Source organism: Barbus barbus (genome assembly GCF_936440315.1).
Source record: "Barbus barbus genome assembly, chromosome: 16".
Taxonomy (NCBI): Eukaryota; Metazoa; Chordata; class Actinopteri; order Cypriniformes; family Cyprinidae; genus Barbus; species Barbus barbus.
The window spans coordinates 19,814,182-19,832,976 of NC_136744.1; the positions used below are offsets into that span (position 1 = coordinate 19,814,182).

An 18,795-nucleotide genomic window follows, 5' to 3' on the forward strand; every position below is an offset into this window, starting at 1 on the left:
TAAAAATGATTTTTATAGAATAATGTAATTTGTACATTTATACTTGATCCTTAAGGAAAATTATTTCCTGCTAATTTATAAGACTCACACATGCACACTATCAACTATTGCCAGCTTTGCACTTCTGTGTCTGTTTTTCGTTTTATGACAAACACATCTCACACGGTTCAGAGTTTTGCCATCAGCTTTTCTCTAAGAAATAAAAGCCCACTCTGGGGTGGAACAGTTCTCGTTACAGCAATGGCAAACAGTGATTTGTGTCAGACTGTGACACTGAAAAGCGAGCAGAGGTTTTAGTCTGATGTGTTTATTTTCAGTGGGCTGTATTATGAGGGCAGTTTAGCAGCACAGCTGAAAATCCAATGTCTGGAGAAATTCAAAGGCAATCACACACATAATGTGCTCAGTAAAAACCTGTTATCACAGCTTAAGGTAATTCTCTTCCTGTTTTCCTGTGGAGTATAATGGTGGGGGGTTGCAAAAGGAGAAAGACACAGAGAGAGAACCAAATCTAACAGAATAAAAGAAGATATATTAAAATGTGGAGAAAATGAGAAAGGAAAGCCAGAGTGAATGCTGTTGAATTTAATGGTGGACCTGCCGTGGAAATAACACAGAGCACAGTGAGTGTACTGTCTAAGCACTGTTCAAAGTAATACAGCGATACGTCTGAGCATCTTGCAGAAAGAACGTTCCTTTTTAACTGTAGATGTGTCTTTTACTGTTGTTCTCATGCAGGGATGTGTGTCAGACTTGCTAGTATTTCATTATAATTAAATTCATTTTAGCTCACTTTTCAAAAAATAATAATAATAATAAAAAAAATTCAGTGTCTGATTGCATAACTACTTTTTTATTTGGTTTATGCATGTATATTGTCATTTCCCCATGTCTAATTAGCCTATACTAGATAAAATAATCAATAGATAAAAGCTGGAAATCACATTAGTTACCTTTTATCATAATCTTCACAGTTAAGTGAGAATGGGGTTAATTTCATTACTTTCACTGCTTTGATTTAAACTGATGTTATTTCTGCTATGCACATTCTAACAACAACAAAAAAGGATCAAGTCTTATTAAATGTGCTTCTTGTTTTTAAATTAAATGTTTAATTAAATTGATAATTAAAGTTAATATTTTTCACATTGTGCAAACAGCATTTGCAATAGTAATACCTCTTTAAATCACAACACAAGCATATTATTTCAAAAGGCTCCTGCATAACAAGAATGACCTCGTTAACAGTTTTGCCAGCATACCATTTGCAGTTTTGCCATTTTATATCTTCATGGCTAATTCTGTGAGGAAAAATAAATCAATCTGTACGTAAACACGTAACCGTGTGTGTTGTGCAACTGCAGCTCCATCAGAAGTGATGATGGATAGCGGATCCGTTTTATCCCCACACAGACCCTGTACGCATGCTTTTAACACCTCTCCACCCGTTCTCATTTAAAGGTATGTGATGTCAAAAATAGAAAAGGCTGTTTCTATTTATTTATTTTTGCCATGTACAAAAATAAACCGACTTTACGCCCAAACAGGAGCAGCTAACGTTAGCCGCGCTAACCGGTTTTATAGCCGCTTTCTCGCCTCTGTCCTTTATCTGCTGTGTTTGGAAGAAACCAAGACGATAATATAATGTCATATGATATAAGAGCTGTGTGTTTGGTTATTGTAATGGTCTGTTAAGCGGTTGTCACGTTCATGTTTGTCTCTTGTTGTCATAGCTGCAGTGTTAGCATGCGAACAGTTCACAGGATACAAATCAACAAGACTGCAAAAACGTAAATCTGAGTATTATAGTCACAAATCAAAGAGCATGTAATTCACAGGATAAACCCTTGAAGTCACTGGTTTGATGCTGATTGACTCCGCAACAATCACCCCCTGTGTTTATGCTGTTTTTGTTTTGGCTGTAATCATCTCTGCTTATTTTGCTCGAGTAACATCAACAAACAGGTAACAACTGGGAATCAAATGTAAGAATACACAGATGCTCTGAAGTTATAACCGGTTTTTTTACCACGTGAATATGGTTATAAAAAATAATAATTGTAACTTGGTAACTAATATCTATATGTTTACTTCCCCAGTTGATTAATTACAACTTTTTTTCTTTTTTGTATTTTCCTGAAATACTGTATTTAGTATGCAAATTATTCATTCTCTGTTTAAATATACACAAACTTTCATACATTTCCAGAACTGACATCTTGAACCCAGATTCAAAATTCTTGTTTCATGTTGTTGGAATATTATAGTTGGCCTAAAGGTTTTTACAGATGGGATTTCGGATATCTCCCTTTTTTTGTATCACTCCATAAATCAGAAAATACTGTCAGCAGCCAGAAAAAAAAAATGTTATATGAAACTGTTGAATAATATAAGGGCAAACCCTTCTGTAAGAAACTTTAGAATATAGATAGGAATAAAACTGGAAAGTTTGGGTTAAGTAAGTGGAGATTTCAGGCTCGGTGCATGAGAAAATAATGCCCTTAAAAGATATTTATTGTTGTAATTAAAATATACAGACAAAATTGATAACGTGTAATAAAATAAACACTTATTTTGGAGGTTATATTCTTTCCACTAGTCTAACTTTAAAAGAATTGCTTAGCAAGTAACACTGTCCTCCCATCAGAATTATTAATACATTTATATATTTCTTAAATATACATATTGAATATATTATAATTATGTAATGTATATTATAAAACAATAGCTATAATGTAAATATAATTATAAAATTTATTGTAAATATAATATATTTAGTATTGTATATGTGTACACTTCTGTTAGCATTTGCAGTTATTTCAGTTTAAATTGATTAATTACATGATATATACTGATTAATTAATTGAATTATTTGCATATAAAAAAACTCCCAAATGAAGATAATAATGTTATTGAAAATATTACGTTATTCTAGTCATTAAATGTTAAAGACATGCAATACACCGCTACTCCATCTATGCCCTATGAAATATTAGTGTATATTGTAATATTTTGTTCGTGTGTTCCAGTGAATCACTGTTAGCGGGGCATGTGTGTGTGTTCCGGAGCAGCTGGGAGGAGATGACCGAGTCTGTCCCTCCCGTGCTGTGTTCGTCATCATGGGGCCTGATGTGCCCCTACTCAACGATTACAAGCAGGAGTTCTTCTGGAAGCGTTTCCCGCAGACTGTCTTGGGGGGGCCGAGGCTGAAACTTGGCTACTGTGCCCCGCCGTATGTCTATGTGCACCAGCTGGTGTTATTTTTGACACCATGGCTGTTGGGAGGCATCGGGACCCTCCTGTACCAGCTGAGGGTGCTGGATGAAGCCTTTGCAGGTGTTGTTTCCGGTGTGCTCATGCTGGGTGTCGGTGCCACCCTTCAGGGACTGGTACAGTGTATGGCACAAAGGACCGGAGTGGTGCAAAGCCTGCCTGCTGCCAATAACATCCTTGCAGATGAGGAGGAGGTGGAGTTTACTCACTGTGTGGCTCCTGAGACGGTACATTTCGTGGTGCCTGGGAAGAAGTTTTTGGGTAATGTAGTTTTGCACACTTTTCTTGCTGGAGCACTATGTGGCTTGTCCACATGGTACCTGCTACCAGACAAACTGAGTGGTCTGTATGGGCACACGGGTGCAGGACTGGGAGCTGTCATGCCTTTGTTTGCCCTGAGCTGGGTGAATGTCTGTATTGGGGAGTATTCGCTCATCGTCAACACGGCTACAGAAACAGCCACGTTTCAGCCGCAGGACACATACGAGATCACGCCGCTCACCAGACCGCTCTACATACTCGCCTTCATTACCGTGGACCTGGCTCTAAGGTACAAATCCCACAATTCACCATTACTCCCTGACAGCATATAGGTCAATGATAAAGAAAGGGAAACAACTTTTTAAAAATATATAGTTTAAAACACGTCTTAGAAATGTATTCTTTGTATTCATGTTGTTGTTGTTTTTTTTTGAGTCAATCTGTTCACAATTTTCAAGATAAAGTTAAATTTGAAAATAGCAGCTGTTGTAAGCATCAAGTAAAAAGTAATAGCATATTTTCCTGGAATATATACATTTATTTGAAAAATATTTTTCATATTGATATATTTGTAACATTGTACATAATGTCTTCAATGTCACTTGTAATCAATTTATTGCTTCCTTAATGAATATTAAATACTGAATAAAGTATTAATGTATTTTAACAAATCTTACTGACCCCAAGCTTTTGAATGATAGTGTATATCAACCCTGTTTTCCAGATAAATAATTTCCCAAGCTACATAATACATTTTTTTTTCAAGATTTTCCTTTCATGATGATCTTTATGCCTCCCAGAAAATATTATAATCAATATTTATTCTAAAATTCAAAACATGCTCAAAAATGCTCAGGCATAGATGTGTATTTAATTCATTGTATGTATGAATTATAATTATATTGTTTCTTTGAATAAATTAATAGATTCCAGACAAAGAATAATTGAGCATCTTGTCAGTGGTACATATGCTGAGTGTTTTGAGCTTATACTTGAAACCTGGCATTGTGTACTGCTAATATTAATGGCTCTTAGAGAAATTGCTTGTGATGTTCTTCAGTAAGTCACTTTGGATGAAAGTGTCTGCTAAATAAATGAGATTTAGATGAGTGTTTTCTTTGAGACTGTTGTTATATAACCTAAACCTTTGAGGATTGTATGAATATGAATGCCAAGAGTCATTGCTGAGCCTGACGTACTCTTCTCCTGGATCTCAGTGTCTCTCTCTGCTCTCAGGTTTTCAGGTTCTAGTGTGGTAGAATTGCAAGTAGCAGCTCAGGTGCTTCACGTGTTGTTTGTGCTTCTGCCGGTGCTTTGGGCTTTGGGAATGCTCTCGCCGCTGGACGCTCTTCTGCTCTGGGCCATGGAACAGACCTTAGTGCACGGCCTGGGTGGGTCAGCCATGTCCACCAACATCAGGTGAGCAATAAATCTGAATCTGGTCTCATAAAACCAGACTAACTAAGTTTGGTCTACATTGCAGTCCTTTCTGGTGAAGGCTTGCACCCTTTAATCAGACTTCTGTTGTATAAAAGTCAAGTGTGCGATCCCCTTTAACTATGATCGTATGCTTTTCTTTTTTCAGGCTCTTGGTGATGTTTCTTTCATCTGTATGTGTTGCCATCTGTACCTTCTTTATTCCCTCCTCATTGGGTGTGGTTCTGTTCACTGTTGCAATGGGTTACCTCCTCAGCCAGGACCTGACCCAGCTGCTGGTGAAGGGCACATCTCCAACCTTGGGTCTGGGCTGGTGGGGGCTTCCTCTTACCCTAATGTTCATAATAGGAGCTTTGACTGAGGCTGGACTCCTTCATCAGCTTTACTTCATCAACTCAGAGAATCTGACGTTGGGTGTGAATTCTATAGAGCACTGGGAGTCTTCTGTTGTACTCCCAAGCCCACAGGAGGTGGTCGGCTGGATCCTTATAGCTCTGTTTCTTCTCACTCGTCTGCTGAGAGAGCTCCAGGGGGCGTGTGTGCTGGGAGGTGCCATGCTCAACCCACTATACCCCAAACGAGTCACGACTGCCCAAGCATTCAGGCAGAAAACCCGAGGTCTGCGTGTCGCAGGGATCATCCGGAGGATCCTATTGAACCTCGGTGAGGAGATGTTTGCACTGTACCAACCAAACAATCCTTTGTCTTTCTGTTTATCTGTATTGTCTGTTGCAGATGTTGACTTGGCATTGATAACACATATGGATGCCTGATATATCAATGCTACATTGGTTATTTGTTTGATGATCACAGTTTTTTTTAAATGTATCGCTACTTAGTATTGGGTCAGTATTGGGAATTTTACATTAAATATTTAATTGTGCATGCACCTAAAAATGTAAGTGCCATATTTTTTAATAATTTAACATTCACTGAAACGTAATCTTAAATGCTTTATAATAATTAAAAATAAAAAAAATAATTTAATACCACTGTTTAGCAATTCTTTAGCAAGTCTCAAATTGAATAACATACTGTACATTGTTGTGAGTGTTAAATTTTGTAGCAATTCAAATGATGGATTTTAGTTTTTAATGCTTTATTTTTTATTTATTTTGAGACAAAGGTATAGAATTCATATTATAAAAAATTAGTATGTATATAAACATATTTAATTGGTTTATCAGTAATGATGAGAACCTTTATATTTGTGTATATATCTCTGCCAATGCATAATTCTGTTATGTGTGCATTTAATGTGCATTTTCGTATCTGACTTCACAGTGAGTCCACTGGCGATGATTGCGTTTTTGTCTGTGGATGAATCTCTAGAGAAGGTGCACACAGCCTCTCTTGCCATTGGCTTCACAAGGGCATTCAGGATGGTACGAAAGTCTATTGTTACACCATCTTGAAGCATTATGAGGACATGAACAGCACTCTTTCACTAAAATACCACCTTGATCTTTGGCCCCTGTACGGCAGGTGTGGCAGAGCTCTGAGGCTGCTTTGCTGCAGATGGTGTTGGTAGTGATCATCAGACTTGCAGGAGGGCACAAAGTCGCACGCTGGTATGAGTTGGGCACTACAGTGCAGCTGATACTGGTGAGCCAAACCTAATTTAATGCATTTACTGTAATGAAATTGCAGTGATATTTGATTAATAACACTTCTTTTATCCATTCCCTTTTCTGGCAGGTCTCTCTAGTTGTGAATCGTGTATCTCAGTTTGTATGTAAGCTGAGTTTTGCTCTTACGGTGTTGATCACGTCCTGGACGGAGAGTAAACAGCGTCGTCAGTCGGCGGGAACTCTGCTAGCGCTCAATGCTGCTCTGTTCCCAGTTCTGCTAGGTGTTGTGGCTCTCTCTGCCCTTCTATCTGCCCCTCTCCTTCCTCTCTTCACACTACCTGTGTTCCTGGTGGGATTCCCTAGGCCCCTGCGCTCGTGGCCGGGCACCCCAGGCACCGCCTGCCCTTGCCCAGATTCTGTATATTACCAGCAGCTCTGCAAAAGACTTGCATCTGCTATCAGACCTGCATTTGCTAATGGTGCATTTGGTGAGTGAGACCAACTGTGAAAAAAAAGTAACTAATTACGCTACTTAGCTACTTTTTATGGAAAGTAATGCGTTACGTTACTTTTGCATTAGTTTTTAAATATGAGCAGGGCTTGATTGTTTTTAATACAAGAAGTTCTAATTGTAGCAAATGTAAAAGCCCTTTCACACCAAAAAGTGTAATGAATAAACCTCAGGCTGAAGGAAAAGTAAATTCACGACTGTAAAGTAGAACGCAGGAGAAGAAGGTTCAACACTCTTCAGCAATTAAGAAACCATGAAGCACAATTGTTAGTTAATCTGAAGTCATTTTTGTTTATTAGTATGGTTGAACTGGATCATCAAAGGTCAGCTGCAAAGACATTGGTTAATAAAATGGGATTTGATATATTTGTGTTGTTTAACATTTAATTGCAGGTTTGCGTCATATTCTGAGTTTAATTTCACTGTTTTAATTCATTTTGATGAATACTAAATCTGTTTTTTTGCGAGTGGGATGAATTAATGCACATTCACATTTAGTCTAGAACAGGGGTGCCCAACCCTGTTCCTGGCGATCGACTGTCCGGCAAAGTTCAGCTCCAACTCTAATCAAACACCTGAAGCAACTAATTAAGGTCTTCAGGATTGCATGAAAATTAAAAGCAGGTGTGTTTGACTAGAGTTGGAGCTAAACTTTGCAGGACAGTCGATTGCCAGGAACAGGGTTGGGCACCCCTGGTCTAGAACTACAGTAACAGCATGTTCACACAGTGCACTGTCAGTCAATAAATGGGAAAAAAGTAACTGGCGTAAGTCAGATATTTTCTTGTAAATTAAAAAGTAATGTGTTACTTTACTAGTTACTTGAAAAAAGTAATATTACGTTAACTCGCGTTACTTGTAATGCGTTACCCCCAACACTGTTCATGATGTACTCGCTTATTATATTAATTTTGTACATTTTTAACACACAAAAAGTTGCGGACTGCTGCTTGCATGTGACACTTCAAATTTAAGTTGCTATAAACTTTTTGAATTTTTTTTTTTTTTTTTTTACCTGGTTGCAGGTTCCTGTACTCCAGGGTCTCATTACCTTGGCCGCTTCCAGGGTCGTCTTCTTTGGATCTCTGTTCTAGAAAGGGGCTATGGCTATTGGACTGTTAACATTAAGGTATACTTGCTTTCTTGCCTTTGCTCTGTCTACAGAACACCAGTTTTATGATTCTCCTGTGTGTGTTATTTCTCATTATCTGTCATGTTTCACCACAGGGCTTGGAACTACAGGAGACATCCTGCCACACAGTGGAGGCTCGGCGTGTGGATGAGGTTTTTGAAGGAGCGTTTGATCATGTAGAGCGGCCTGGCCAGTGTTTCCAACTATTGAATCCTCACTGGGGTAACGTTCTGACACCCTGCTCTGTGTTGCCCGTCAGGGCTTACTCTGACGCCCAGAACGTTCTAACAGGAATCATTGACTCCCCTGACCACCTGCGTCAGCTCAGCTCTGACTTCCTTAAAACACTTGTCTGGATTTTATTGCGTTACTGTGTACAGGAATTGACACGTGGTGCTCAGCGAACAAAAGGTCATTCACTACAGACCTCTGGACGCAAGTCGCAAAGCTCTCAGCTTGCCGTGCCCTCGGAGCCAGGTCCGGCTGTGGTTAAAGTTGCCATGGACTCTCAAGTTCGCCCTGTGTCCTCCTCATCCTCCCACAACTCCAGCCTCTCATTCTTTGCGGATTGGTCCGACGAGGATGATCTGTTCGGTCCAGTCCCCGTGGAGCAGCCGATGAGAAGGAATGTACGGACAGATCAAGGACAGACAGAGTTAGGGTTGGGAGTGTCTCTTCCAGGTTCTGTAGAAATCCACAGCCTGTACGAGAGCATGGCTCTGTCTTCTCTCCCCACCCTTAGACCTCTGGGTCTGGGTTTGGGGCTCGGCCTGCCCATTGTAGATAAAGGGAAAGATAACATTCCTGCACTCACTTCGACTACTGTCCCGAGAAACTCCCAGCCTCTCCACTTCACAAGCCCTCACTCAGAGCTCTTCTCTCTGCCTGCAGAGTGGCGGACCACCCAATTGGCTTCCTCCAAACTCCAGGTTCTGCGACCCTGCTTCCCAGAGGCTTGGTTTTGCTTTTGTTTGTCCCAGCTGGTGGTGGAGAGTTTCGGGGAGGGAGACTTTGAGCATGTGACGCTGGGTTTGCAGGAGGACCGTGCCCTGCGGGAGCTTTATACCCAGGTGGTGCTATCGTGCTGTGTGGCATTGGGGGCAGATGCTCAGGTGTTCAGCCCCAATCTGCTGTTCAGGCTGTACTGTGGGAATGGCCCCTGGAACGAGGGACTCGAATGGCTCCGAGCCAATAAAGAGCTGCATCAGCTCACACTCAGAGCTTTCAGGTAACAGACAAGCAAGATTCTGCACACGTTTTCCATCAAAAAACGGTTAAACGAGATTTTCTCACTTGTTTAATATGTGGCAGGTGTTGTTTTATTCTGTGTGTGCAGGTACAGTGTAAAACTCTTGGTAGACCAGGCATCTCTTGGTCCGGTAGAGAGTCTGGATGAGCTCTACACAACTTTGCAGGATTACCATGACAACTGGTTCATTGGCCTGGTAACAGACCACAGTTGGCAAGACAGTGTTGCACAAGAGAAGCCTTTCCTATTCTCTCTCGGACACGATCTCACCATGGTAAACGCCACATTTACTGGAATGTAAACATTGCTACCAAACACTATCTCATATCTAGTCATGAAGCAATAAAAAGCATCTCTTCTGAGTATATAGGAGCTTTTGCCATAACTAGCCATGAATATAATGTAAGGACATTTTGATGCTCTACCTCTGCAAAATAGGCCCTGCCCACAATGACATCTCATTGGTCCAAAATCATGCTCCACATAAATTGGCTTGTGATTCTGTAATGTTGTTGCAATTCCAATTTAACTACATAGAGACATAGCGAAATTTTTTTTATTGGTATCACTCGATATTGAATATTAATTGTACATGTTTCTTTCCCCCCATTTCATTCAGATTAATTTTGCCATAATCAAATGCTCAATTATAATTTTATTATAATTCTATTAATATAATTATAATTTAATAACACAGTTTAATGTAATTTTTCAGGAAATCTTGAAATGAATATCCATTTTTATACCATACATTTGTAGTTAAGATGCTTAAATTCACATTAAGCATTTGACAAATGATTTTTTTTTTAATTCATATAAAATTTAGAGAATTTTAATATTGGCCATCACATATACAATATCATTAATTTTAATATTGTTCTAACCCCTACACTTCTTTGTGCATTCTTATTTCCCTTGAGTTTATACATTTTATTTAACAGAAAAAAAAGCCAAATTATCATTTACAATTGTGTAATATTTTCTCTGTTTTTCATAGGGGACATATACGAGCCGTGTGTTGTCCCTGCAGGAGAATCTAGTCCAGGTGGGAGTTTTGAATGAGGAGGGTGTGAGGGGCCAGTGGGCCAACCTGTCATGGGAGCTACTATATGCCACTAATGACGACGAGGAGCGCTACAGCATTCAGGCACATCCTGTGATGCTGAGGAACCTAACTGTTCAAGCAGCTGATCCACCTCTGGGATACCCCATCTATTCCTCCCCGCCCATTCATTTACGCTGTTTATGATAATCAACTTCATTTGTTTACCCACACACCTTCAGAGATCATGACACACACGGATGCTACCAGTACATGAATTTCACAGTCAGAAGTTTTTACATCTCATTTCTTCTTCATTCAGGGTATGGTAAAATATTTTTTTGAAGGTATGAAGCATTTAAAATTACTACTGTTGTAGAGACATTTGACTTTTGAAAGAAAGGCATGAATTTATGAATGTCAGCAGATAGTAAATGTGCAAAATCCTCTCCACACAATAATACTGTAAACTCACTGAGACACAGAGCCCAGTTTAAATTTGTTCTCTAGAAAGTGTGCTCTATTTTCTCAACAATGAACCCTTGGGTGTCCTTGACTGAATCTCACCTCACCCTGCTACCATTTCACATTTGTATTTCATTTTATTTTTGTATTTTTCCACTTTCTTGTTAAGCATCAGTCAAGAGCCCTAAAAAGGAGAAACAGGAAAACCGTTACCCTTTTAAAGAACCTGTTTGTCAGATCTCAAGGATGTGCCTTTATTACTATTTTCAGTGGTTATGAATATTTTTTTTTTGTTCATGTGACCACCTGGTGTTATAAATATGAAGGTAAATTGGCTATGGCACCTTTGTTCATCCTATTTGAGCTCAGTCTTTATACGGTTGTGTAATTGTAGGTATTGAAGAAATGCAAATGTTTTGTATAAATGCCTTACTGTCTTTTTTGTTCACACAAACTTATGTTATAATATTAAATCCTATTTATAACTGATGTACAACATTTTAATACAAAAAACGCAAAGAAAACAAATCAACTGCCCATGCATTTTTTTTTTTAAGAATGTACCATTTGTCTTGCTGTCATACAGCAAGCAAAATATAAAGGTGTTTATATATTTATTTTATTTTTCATATTAAATGACAGTGAAATGTCTGTGTGACTATCCCGGGTCCTTCTGGTAAGTAATTCACAAATCAGTGTTTCCTGAAATGAGATTTTCAAGTTGTCTTGACCTTAGGCTCGGTGAAATATGCAGAGTCTGCATCCTAGAAAAGATGATTCAGAAAAGATATTACTGCTATTGTAGCATAAATATACCAGTTCAGGGATCTGTTTACACTAAGGTCCCACTACTTACCAGTCCAGCTTTGAAGTTCTGCACACGTTTTTTACCCAGAACATTAGTCAAGTACCAGGCCAGAGTGGGAGTATACTGCCACAAATAGCAGAAGAGTAGAAAGGGCTGCTCGGCGATCCACATCTCTTTCACACGGTTGGCCAGACCTACCAGGGTGAGGTGAACACAGCGCTCTGTAGACATTTTATGTGTCTGATCACCAGCTGCAGCCACAGACTAAAGGAGAAAAAAAAATGCGCTCTTTAGTTAAGCAAATGCCAAATGCAAACGTATTTTGATATAATGATCATTGATCAATGAGCCTAAGTGCAGATAATTGTTAAAGTATTATTTACATTAATATGAATTTGAATACTTTATTGTCATTGCACAACGAGATTCAATTGCAACTCGTTGTGGTAACATACAAGAGAAAGGTTTATAAATAAATCAAACAATACACCACCGAAGACTTGTGTATATATGTATTGCACATATGTAAAAAATATTGCACAGCTCTATAGTGTTTGAAAAAAAAAAAAAAAGTCCCTTTGCAATATATGCATTTAGTTTTTTAATGGCACTTGGATAAAAACTGTTCTTAAGCCTGGAGGTGCGGGCCTGAATAACCCTGTAATGCCTCTTAGAATGCAGCAAAGTGAACAGGATGTTTCTTGAATTATGCATGCCACGCGACACAAGCATCTAGCCCTATATATGTTGGTCAGTGAGGGAAGCTGTATTCTTATAACGTTCTGCGCTGACTTCCTCACTCGCTCCAGAGCATTCTTATCAGTCATAGTGCAGCTTTTAAACCACACCAGGATGTTGTAAGTGATGATACTCTCCACGGAGCATTTGTAAAAGGACAGCAGCAATTCCTGTGACAAGTTGACTCTCCTCAGTGATGTGCTTTTTTTTACAAGGGCATTGGTGTTGGCAGACCATGTAGGATCCTGAGAGATGTATGTTCCCAAGAATTTTAAATCACTAACCTTCTCCACAATCTTCTCCATATTTTGAATTAGCTATTAAATATTGGTTTCAGCCCCGTTTACTATTCATTGACTACTGTATGCCATTCATGGGTTTATATGTTAATCTCTTTCCCGCTCAACCAATAGCGAGTATTTGGGGCGTGGCTACTGCAGACTGAACCAGAGGGTGTTGAGCTGAAGGTGTTGAGAAATTAAGATTCGGTTATAGAAGGGTAAGACAAAATTCAAAGACCTGCTAAAATATGCAAGCAACGGGGTAAAACATGGGTAAATACTAATGGTGCTTTTACACAACGGAGGAATTTGATGGAATGGTTGGGTTTGAACCGAGACGCAGAACTTCGACATTGTTAAAGTTAAGTTTTTCCTCATAATTTAGCTCTTTACTGTCAAGCCACAGATAAAATAGTAAGATTTTATAATGATGATAAGAATAATCTTGAGGTGGTTCTGCAAAGGATTGCGTTTGAAAATAGGCTTTTTTTTGTAATTCTGCTAGGTGACACTAGTAGATCAGAAACTGCAAACTTCACATTTAAACATAATTCAGCAAAAAATTGTTTAGTTTAAGTTTTTCATCTAATTTTTCTTTTACTTTACCAAAAAACAACTGGTGCAAATACCTTGCCAAGCTCCTCGGTGAACGCATTCTGAACGATGCTTGATATTACAGGTCCGGGACAGATGGTACTGATGGTGATATTCGGATATTCAGTGAGTTCTGTCCTCAGAGAGTTAAAGAAACCCTGGAGAAACAACAAATCAGGAGCTTTTTTAAAAAATCTTTTATGACCATTTTCTTTTACCAGACAATGGTGCATACGTGTAGGCAGATTCTCAGGGAATTCTGTCAGTTTGCTCTCACCTGCACCGCATGCTTGCTTGCAGCATAGCCCGTAGCCAGGGGCACCCCTACAAAGCCTGCAACACTGCTGACGGTGGCTATGATACCACTACCACGGCAGATCATGTGGGGCAGCACCTGCTTAGTGACAGATACGGTGCCAAGGAAGTTGAGCTCCATAAGCGCCTGGTACACATCCACATCAGCCTCTGTGCACAGCGAACGCTGCGTCCGGCCTCCATTGTTTATCAACACATCTATCTGAATATGCAGACCGACAAAAAGAATTAAGACATTTTAGAGGGATTATTTCTACTTAATATAGCTGACCATTCTAATCCTCCTAAATTGCTTGACAGTTAGATGATGTACAGTATAAAGAAACAAAATGGCATTGCTAGCCTGTTGCAGCTGTTCCAATGTCAACAGAGAAATTCATGTTGAAATATTATGCTACGTAATGCTAGCTAGCATTTACAGGTTTTTCAGATGATTATTTACTGTTTTATACACATTTGTCTCTGCAAATGTTTAAAGTTTGCATGTTTTATTGTCATGTAATGCATAATCATGAGCTTACTGGTGCATTTTATGTTGAATAGTTCACACAAAAATGAAAATTTGCTGAATATTTACCCATCCATGATGTAGATGAGTTACAAAAGTACAGCTTTTTGCTTTACAAGACATTAATTGATACACTGGAGTTGTGTGGATTATTGTGATGTTATTATCAGCTGTTTGGACTTGGAACCCATTCACAGAACCCATTCACTGCAGAGAATCCACTGGTGAGCAAGTGACGTGATGCTAAATTTCTCCAAATCAGTTCAGATGAAGAAACAAACTCATCTATATCTTGGTTGGCCTGAGGGTGAGTACAGTTTCAGCTAATGTTCATTTTTGGGTGAACTATTCCTCTAACCAGTGCATACTTTAATTCTTAGGTTTTAATACTAGGAAAATTCAACCAAAATCAGTATTCTGAAAATTACACTTTTTGGTGTCAGCAATGTTTCTGAAATAGAAGAAACAATAACAGAAACACTCTGAAGATTGGACATGAAATCCAGATGGCATTTACATCACCAAAGTGCTTCAGAGCTACAGCAGTTTTTTCTTGATGTGATCCGCGGTCCAACAAATCAAGTGGAATGACAAGAATATCCTCATCCTTTAGAGAGAAGCGCTCTAACAGAAGGAGAGAAAGAGTGTATTTTGTGTCAGAAGGTCATGGTGTGGATGCTTTTATTACATAACTGTCAAGTATTGACAGCAAAGATACTTGAATACACATTCAGGGTCACTCTGCAGCTCTGAGGGAAGAGACATGAATTACAGTGTACTTAATTGACCCCTGAGGGGTTTTGTGTGTTTATTCCTGTCTCTCAAATGTTTCTCAGGACTGTTCATACCTAAACATGTGCGCTTTACCCTCTCCAGCTCATTCTCCCTGCGGGCAGACAGCACTAGCCGAGCACCGAGTGCCGCAAGCTGATAGGACAACTCCTCCCCGATGCCACTCGAGGCTCCGGTAATCCACACCACTTTGCCTCTCAACTTTGACTCTATAAAATGAAAAATAAATGAATGAATGAATGAATTAAATTCTACACCATCACACTATATATCATTTAATTAATAATTATCAAAAAAGGTGTATAAAGGTATAGTAATGGATGTAATGCTCAACAGAGCAGTATGAACTCCAGTATATGGGTCAGTCTAAGAAAAATGCAGTTTTACAGTATATGGTGTCTAGATGTATAAGGTGAAGTGCATTTTGTAAGAGTTTAAATATTATAAAAGATAAAAAACGTTTAAGAAATAATATATTGTATTATGCAATCTCAGGGTAAACGAATACATTTTAATCTATGCTGGGATATAATTGTGCCTTCTGAAATGGTTCATAGTAACAGAGCACTGACAGTTCTTGTTTTTCTAAGGATTTTTTTTTTTTTTTTTTTTTTGACTATTTGGGGTTTTTTGGGGGGCCTTAACGTGCTCAAAAACTCTTGAAAATAGGCACACACGTTAGAATCTGCTCCCATTAGGGTAGCAGAGGCTGGGACCCGGGCGTGGCATGGGGGCTCTATGGCACCCCCTGGAACACAGTCAGAAAACATGATGTATAGCTCACACATACTTGTACATATTCATATGAAACTTGGTACACATATAGATCTCATTGAGCCGAACAACTTTCGCACTGCATGTCATAGGCTCCGCCCAACAGGAAATCAGCTATTCAGGGCTGTTTAAAAAGCGCATGCTCTGGATTTTGATATACTCCTCTGAGGATTACCAACCGATTGCCACCAAACTCGGTGAACATGACCTCAAGACATTGGGGACGCTAAATTGCGAAGGGATATTTGATATCTCCAACAGTTTGCCCGTGGCGAGGCGATGAAGATATGGCGAGAAATAGGAAACTAAATGCCTAATAACATCCACATACATTGTCTGATTTTGATCAAACTTCGGTGGTTTGTTTCGTTGTATGATGCCGATCGCATAGATGTGACTATTAGGAGTCAAAGTTATACCGCCACCAACTGGCAGAAGGAAGTGTGCCATTTTCAAAATGCTTTGAATTCAGCATCTTATTTTTACTCGATTTGCTTCAAACTTCATCAGAATAATGTCAAAACACGGCCGTAAAACTGTGAAGGGAATATTGATATCTAAAATACTGCTGCCATGGCAACATGTCAAACCTCAGTATTCTTTTCTGGTGATTTTGAGGCAGATAACGATTAGAATTTCATAAAACTCAACACACATATCAGTATTAATGATAGTTAGCCACTGGCAAAAGTTCATAAACGGGCGTGGAGGAGGCACTCTATAGCGCCACCTTTTGACAAAACTTGGGGCGTTAGTTTTAGCTACAGTCACCAAACTTGGTACATACATTTTTCTCATCAAGCCGGACAACTTTCTAATTTACACTCATTAGCAATTTTTGAGAATATCAGGGTTTAAATGAATTCATACTCCTCCAAGAAGAAACAAGTAGTTCACCCCAAACTTTATCAACATGATGCCAATATACTGAAGATGTTAAATTGCGAACGGCTTTAGAATATCTTGAACAGTGTGGCGATGGTGATTTACTAAAGTAACAGTAACAAAAGATAGCAGTAATTTTCTTGTATCTTTAAAGTGCAGCTTCCAAACACTTCATAAAAAATGACATACACAGAACAAGTCATTCTGAGGAAATGTGATTAATTCCATGAATTTACAATACACTATGGATAGCAGAAAATAAAAAAAAAACTATCAGACATCTGATGTCACTCTCCTTGTGGGAGGCTGGGGGGGGTGACTGTGTGTTGACTGTGGGTTGAGAGGGTGGGTGAGAGAGAGAGAGAGAGAGAGAGGGTGGGTGAGAGAGACTGTTTAAACTTTTGATGGTTTAAAAGTAACAGTAAAACAGTTCAGCTGACAGATGCAGACTAAGCTGTAATACAGGCAAAAATATTTCACGAATGCTTAGATCAATAAAATCTTATCCACTGCGCAATCACCACCCACCATTATATACTTACTGTTCATGTTAATTATATAGTTAATGTTAAAAACTGAAACCTTATTGTAAAGTGTTACCAAACTTTTATATACTGTTCTGTGTGCGTGTGTGTTTCACAGAGTTGATGTTTGGATTAACCCTTTAATTGCCGTATCCCTTAAAACCAGACTGCCACAGGGTTAGTAATGCATGTGCCTGCTGGGCACCGTTTTCCTGATGCCACCGTTTGCACTGACAGCTTGGGCCCACCATCGCTGCTTGCAGCTATATTTTGATATTAAAACCTGGCTTGTGTGCAACTACAGCTACAAGGTGCTTGTTGTGATGCAAGGTGTTTTTCAGGGGACATTTAACAGCTTATAAATCACAATTTTTTAATTAGATTTACGGTTAGGGGATAGAATATACAGTTTGTACAGTATAAAAACCATTATGTCTATGGAAAGTCCTCATAAAACATGAAAACATTTGTGTGTATATAAGGACACTGAAATAAAATAATGGCATCAGCTGTAATAGGCATTCTATAGTCTTTGATTATTATAACCATGACAATTCATGCAGACTTTGTACATTTCTTGTATAAAAACTTTATACTTTACTACAGCTGTCGCATAATGCCGTAACACTATCAGTGTAGTTAATGACAGAGTGCAAATTCCATAACCTTGCAGAATGTGTCACACTTTGTTGCATTAGTAGCCAGGTGTTGGTTGATTTTAGATTGCAAACATATTTCTGTGTATACATGTATATGTCTATAAGCGATTCTGATTCATATTACCTGGGCTGTTGCCGAACCTCGCCGCCCATAATAAAGTCAGATCAGCGTCTGCGAAGATGAAGCGTATAAACTGCGTTAGTAAATAAACTGCGCTCCCAGCGAGAATCACACACAGCCAGCATATATCCAACATTTCTGTATAAACGCAGAGAAACGTCGCAAAAAGTAGCTATTTTATAGAGTAGTGGCTGAATGCGCTGGTAAATCTTGCGCAAGCTGAGCGCTTGACCGGACGTCTGTGTTACATGCTTTCTGAACCAACCAACCCTGCGGAGTTCAGCCAGCGACCCGGCAGGACCTACAGCATGAGTCAAAGCCTTCCGGGTTCATCTTCTGTTTTAAGGGAACAAGGTTTTGACCAAATACCCATACTTGCGGTCTTAGCCACTTGAGAGCGCGTGCGCGCGACAGGAAGTAAGTACGCAAGACTGTCCCAGGTCTTAAAAATGGCAAAGCGCAATGCCCTTAACAAACACTAAATCCTCACTATCTCGAATACCTCTCCGGAGCGGTATCCGAAGCTAGTGTATCCCATCATGCATCATGTTCTGGAAAATCGTGAGACTTTTTGCCGAGATCTCGCGAGAGGTCACGGAAAACGTTCCGATGCAAGTTAAATATTGATAATGATTAGATATTACAAATAATTTGGTAGAAAAACAGTGTTTTTACGTTTTATTTGTGCAAAGATGAGTAGTGGGGATATTTATTTTGTACAACATTTGCAACTGCTTTTTATCATTTAATTAGAAGCACCACAAATTAAAATTATGTCATGTTATATAGGGACTACTGAACAGACATTTAGAAGTTGATTTTAAAATGCAAAGTTAAAACTAAGTTGTGTAAACA

At 39.0% G+C, this 18,795-nt stretch overlaps 2 protein-coding genes across 5 annotated transcripts; one reads left to right on the top strand and one right to left on the bottom strand.

Moving 5' to 3' along the window:
- The first annotated feature begins 1,343 nt into the window (after positions 1–1,343).
- LOC306882729 (pecanex-like protein 4) lies at positions 1,344–11,448 on the top strand. Of its 2 annotated transcripts, none has more exons than XM_079437577.1 (11): positions 1,344–1,461; positions 3,030–3,823; positions 4,771–4,953; positions 5,120–5,634; positions 6,256–6,356; positions 6,457–6,576; positions 6,670–7,030; positions 8,079–8,182; positions 8,281–9,413; positions 9,522–9,708; positions 10,432–11,448. In XM_079437577.1, exons 2-11 carry the CDS (start codon positions 3,120–3,122, stop codon positions 10,681–10,683), a joined length of 3,660 nt encoding a protein of 1,219 aa, XP_079293703.1. In that variant the 5' UTR covers positions 1,344–1,461; positions 3,030–3,119; the 3' UTR covers positions 10,684–11,448. The 2 variants fall into 2 exon arrangements, with proteins under 2 accessions (XP_079293703.1, XP_079293702.1); XM_079437576.1 differs by lacking the exon at positions 1,344–1,461 and adding an exon at positions 1,751–1,965.
- On the bottom strand, positions 11,237–18,493 carry LOC306882730 (dehydrogenase/reductase SDR family member 7-like). Of its 3 annotated transcripts, none has more exons than XM_079437579.1 (8): positions 18,443–18,493; positions 17,944–18,013; positions 15,034–15,186; positions 14,703–14,809; positions 13,640–13,879; positions 13,398–13,520; positions 11,798–12,013; positions 11,237–11,705 (listed from the first exon to the last, which is right to left on the bottom strand). In XM_079437579.1, the coding sequence occupies exons 1-8, from the start codon at positions 18,479–18,481 to the stop codon at positions 11,658–11,660; spliced, it is 996 nt and encodes a 331-aa protein (XP_079293705.1). In that variant the 5' UTR covers positions 18,482–18,493; the 3' UTR covers positions 11,237–11,657. The 3 variants fall into 3 exon arrangements, with proteins under 3 accessions (XP_079293705.1, XP_079293706.1, XP_079293704.1); XM_079437580.1 differs by having other exon boundaries at positions 17,944–17,991; positions 18,310–18,471; XM_079437578.1 differs by lacking the exon at positions 18,443–18,493 and having other exon boundaries at positions 17,944–18,228.
- Between the last annotated feature and the right edge of the window lie 302 nt (positions 18,494–18,795).

What these genes read in the sequence shown, in the direction of transcription:
- LOC306882729 (XM_079437577.1), top strand. Translation starts at nt 3,120, where the DNA reads ATGGGGCCTGATGTGCCCCTACTCAACGATTACAAGCAGGAGTTCTTC. An exon ending in ACCGTGGACCTGGCTCTAAG is followed by an intron (nt 3,824 to 4,770) that starts GTACAAATCCCA and finishes CTCTGCTCTCAG; the next exon opens with GTTTTCAGGTTCTAGTGTGG. An exon ending in TCGGACACGATCTCACCATG is followed by an intron (nt 9,709 to 10,431) that starts GTAAACGCCACA and finishes TGTTTTTCATAG; the next exon opens with GGGACATATACGAGCCGTGT.
- LOC306882730 (XM_079437578.1), bottom strand. Translation starts at nt 18,076, where the DNA reads ATGTTGGATATATGCTGGCTGTGTGTGATTCTCGCTGGGAGCGCAGTT. An exon ending in GAGGTTCGGCAACAGCCCAG is followed by an intron (nt 15,187 to 17,943) that starts GTAATATGAATC and finishes TTCATTTTATAG; the next exon opens with AGTCAAAGTTGAGAGGCAAA. An exon ending in AGAACTTCAAAGCTGGACTG is followed by an intron (nt 11,706 to 11,797) that starts GTAAGTAGTGGG and finishes CATCTTTTCTAG; the next exon opens with GATGCAGACTCTGCATATTT.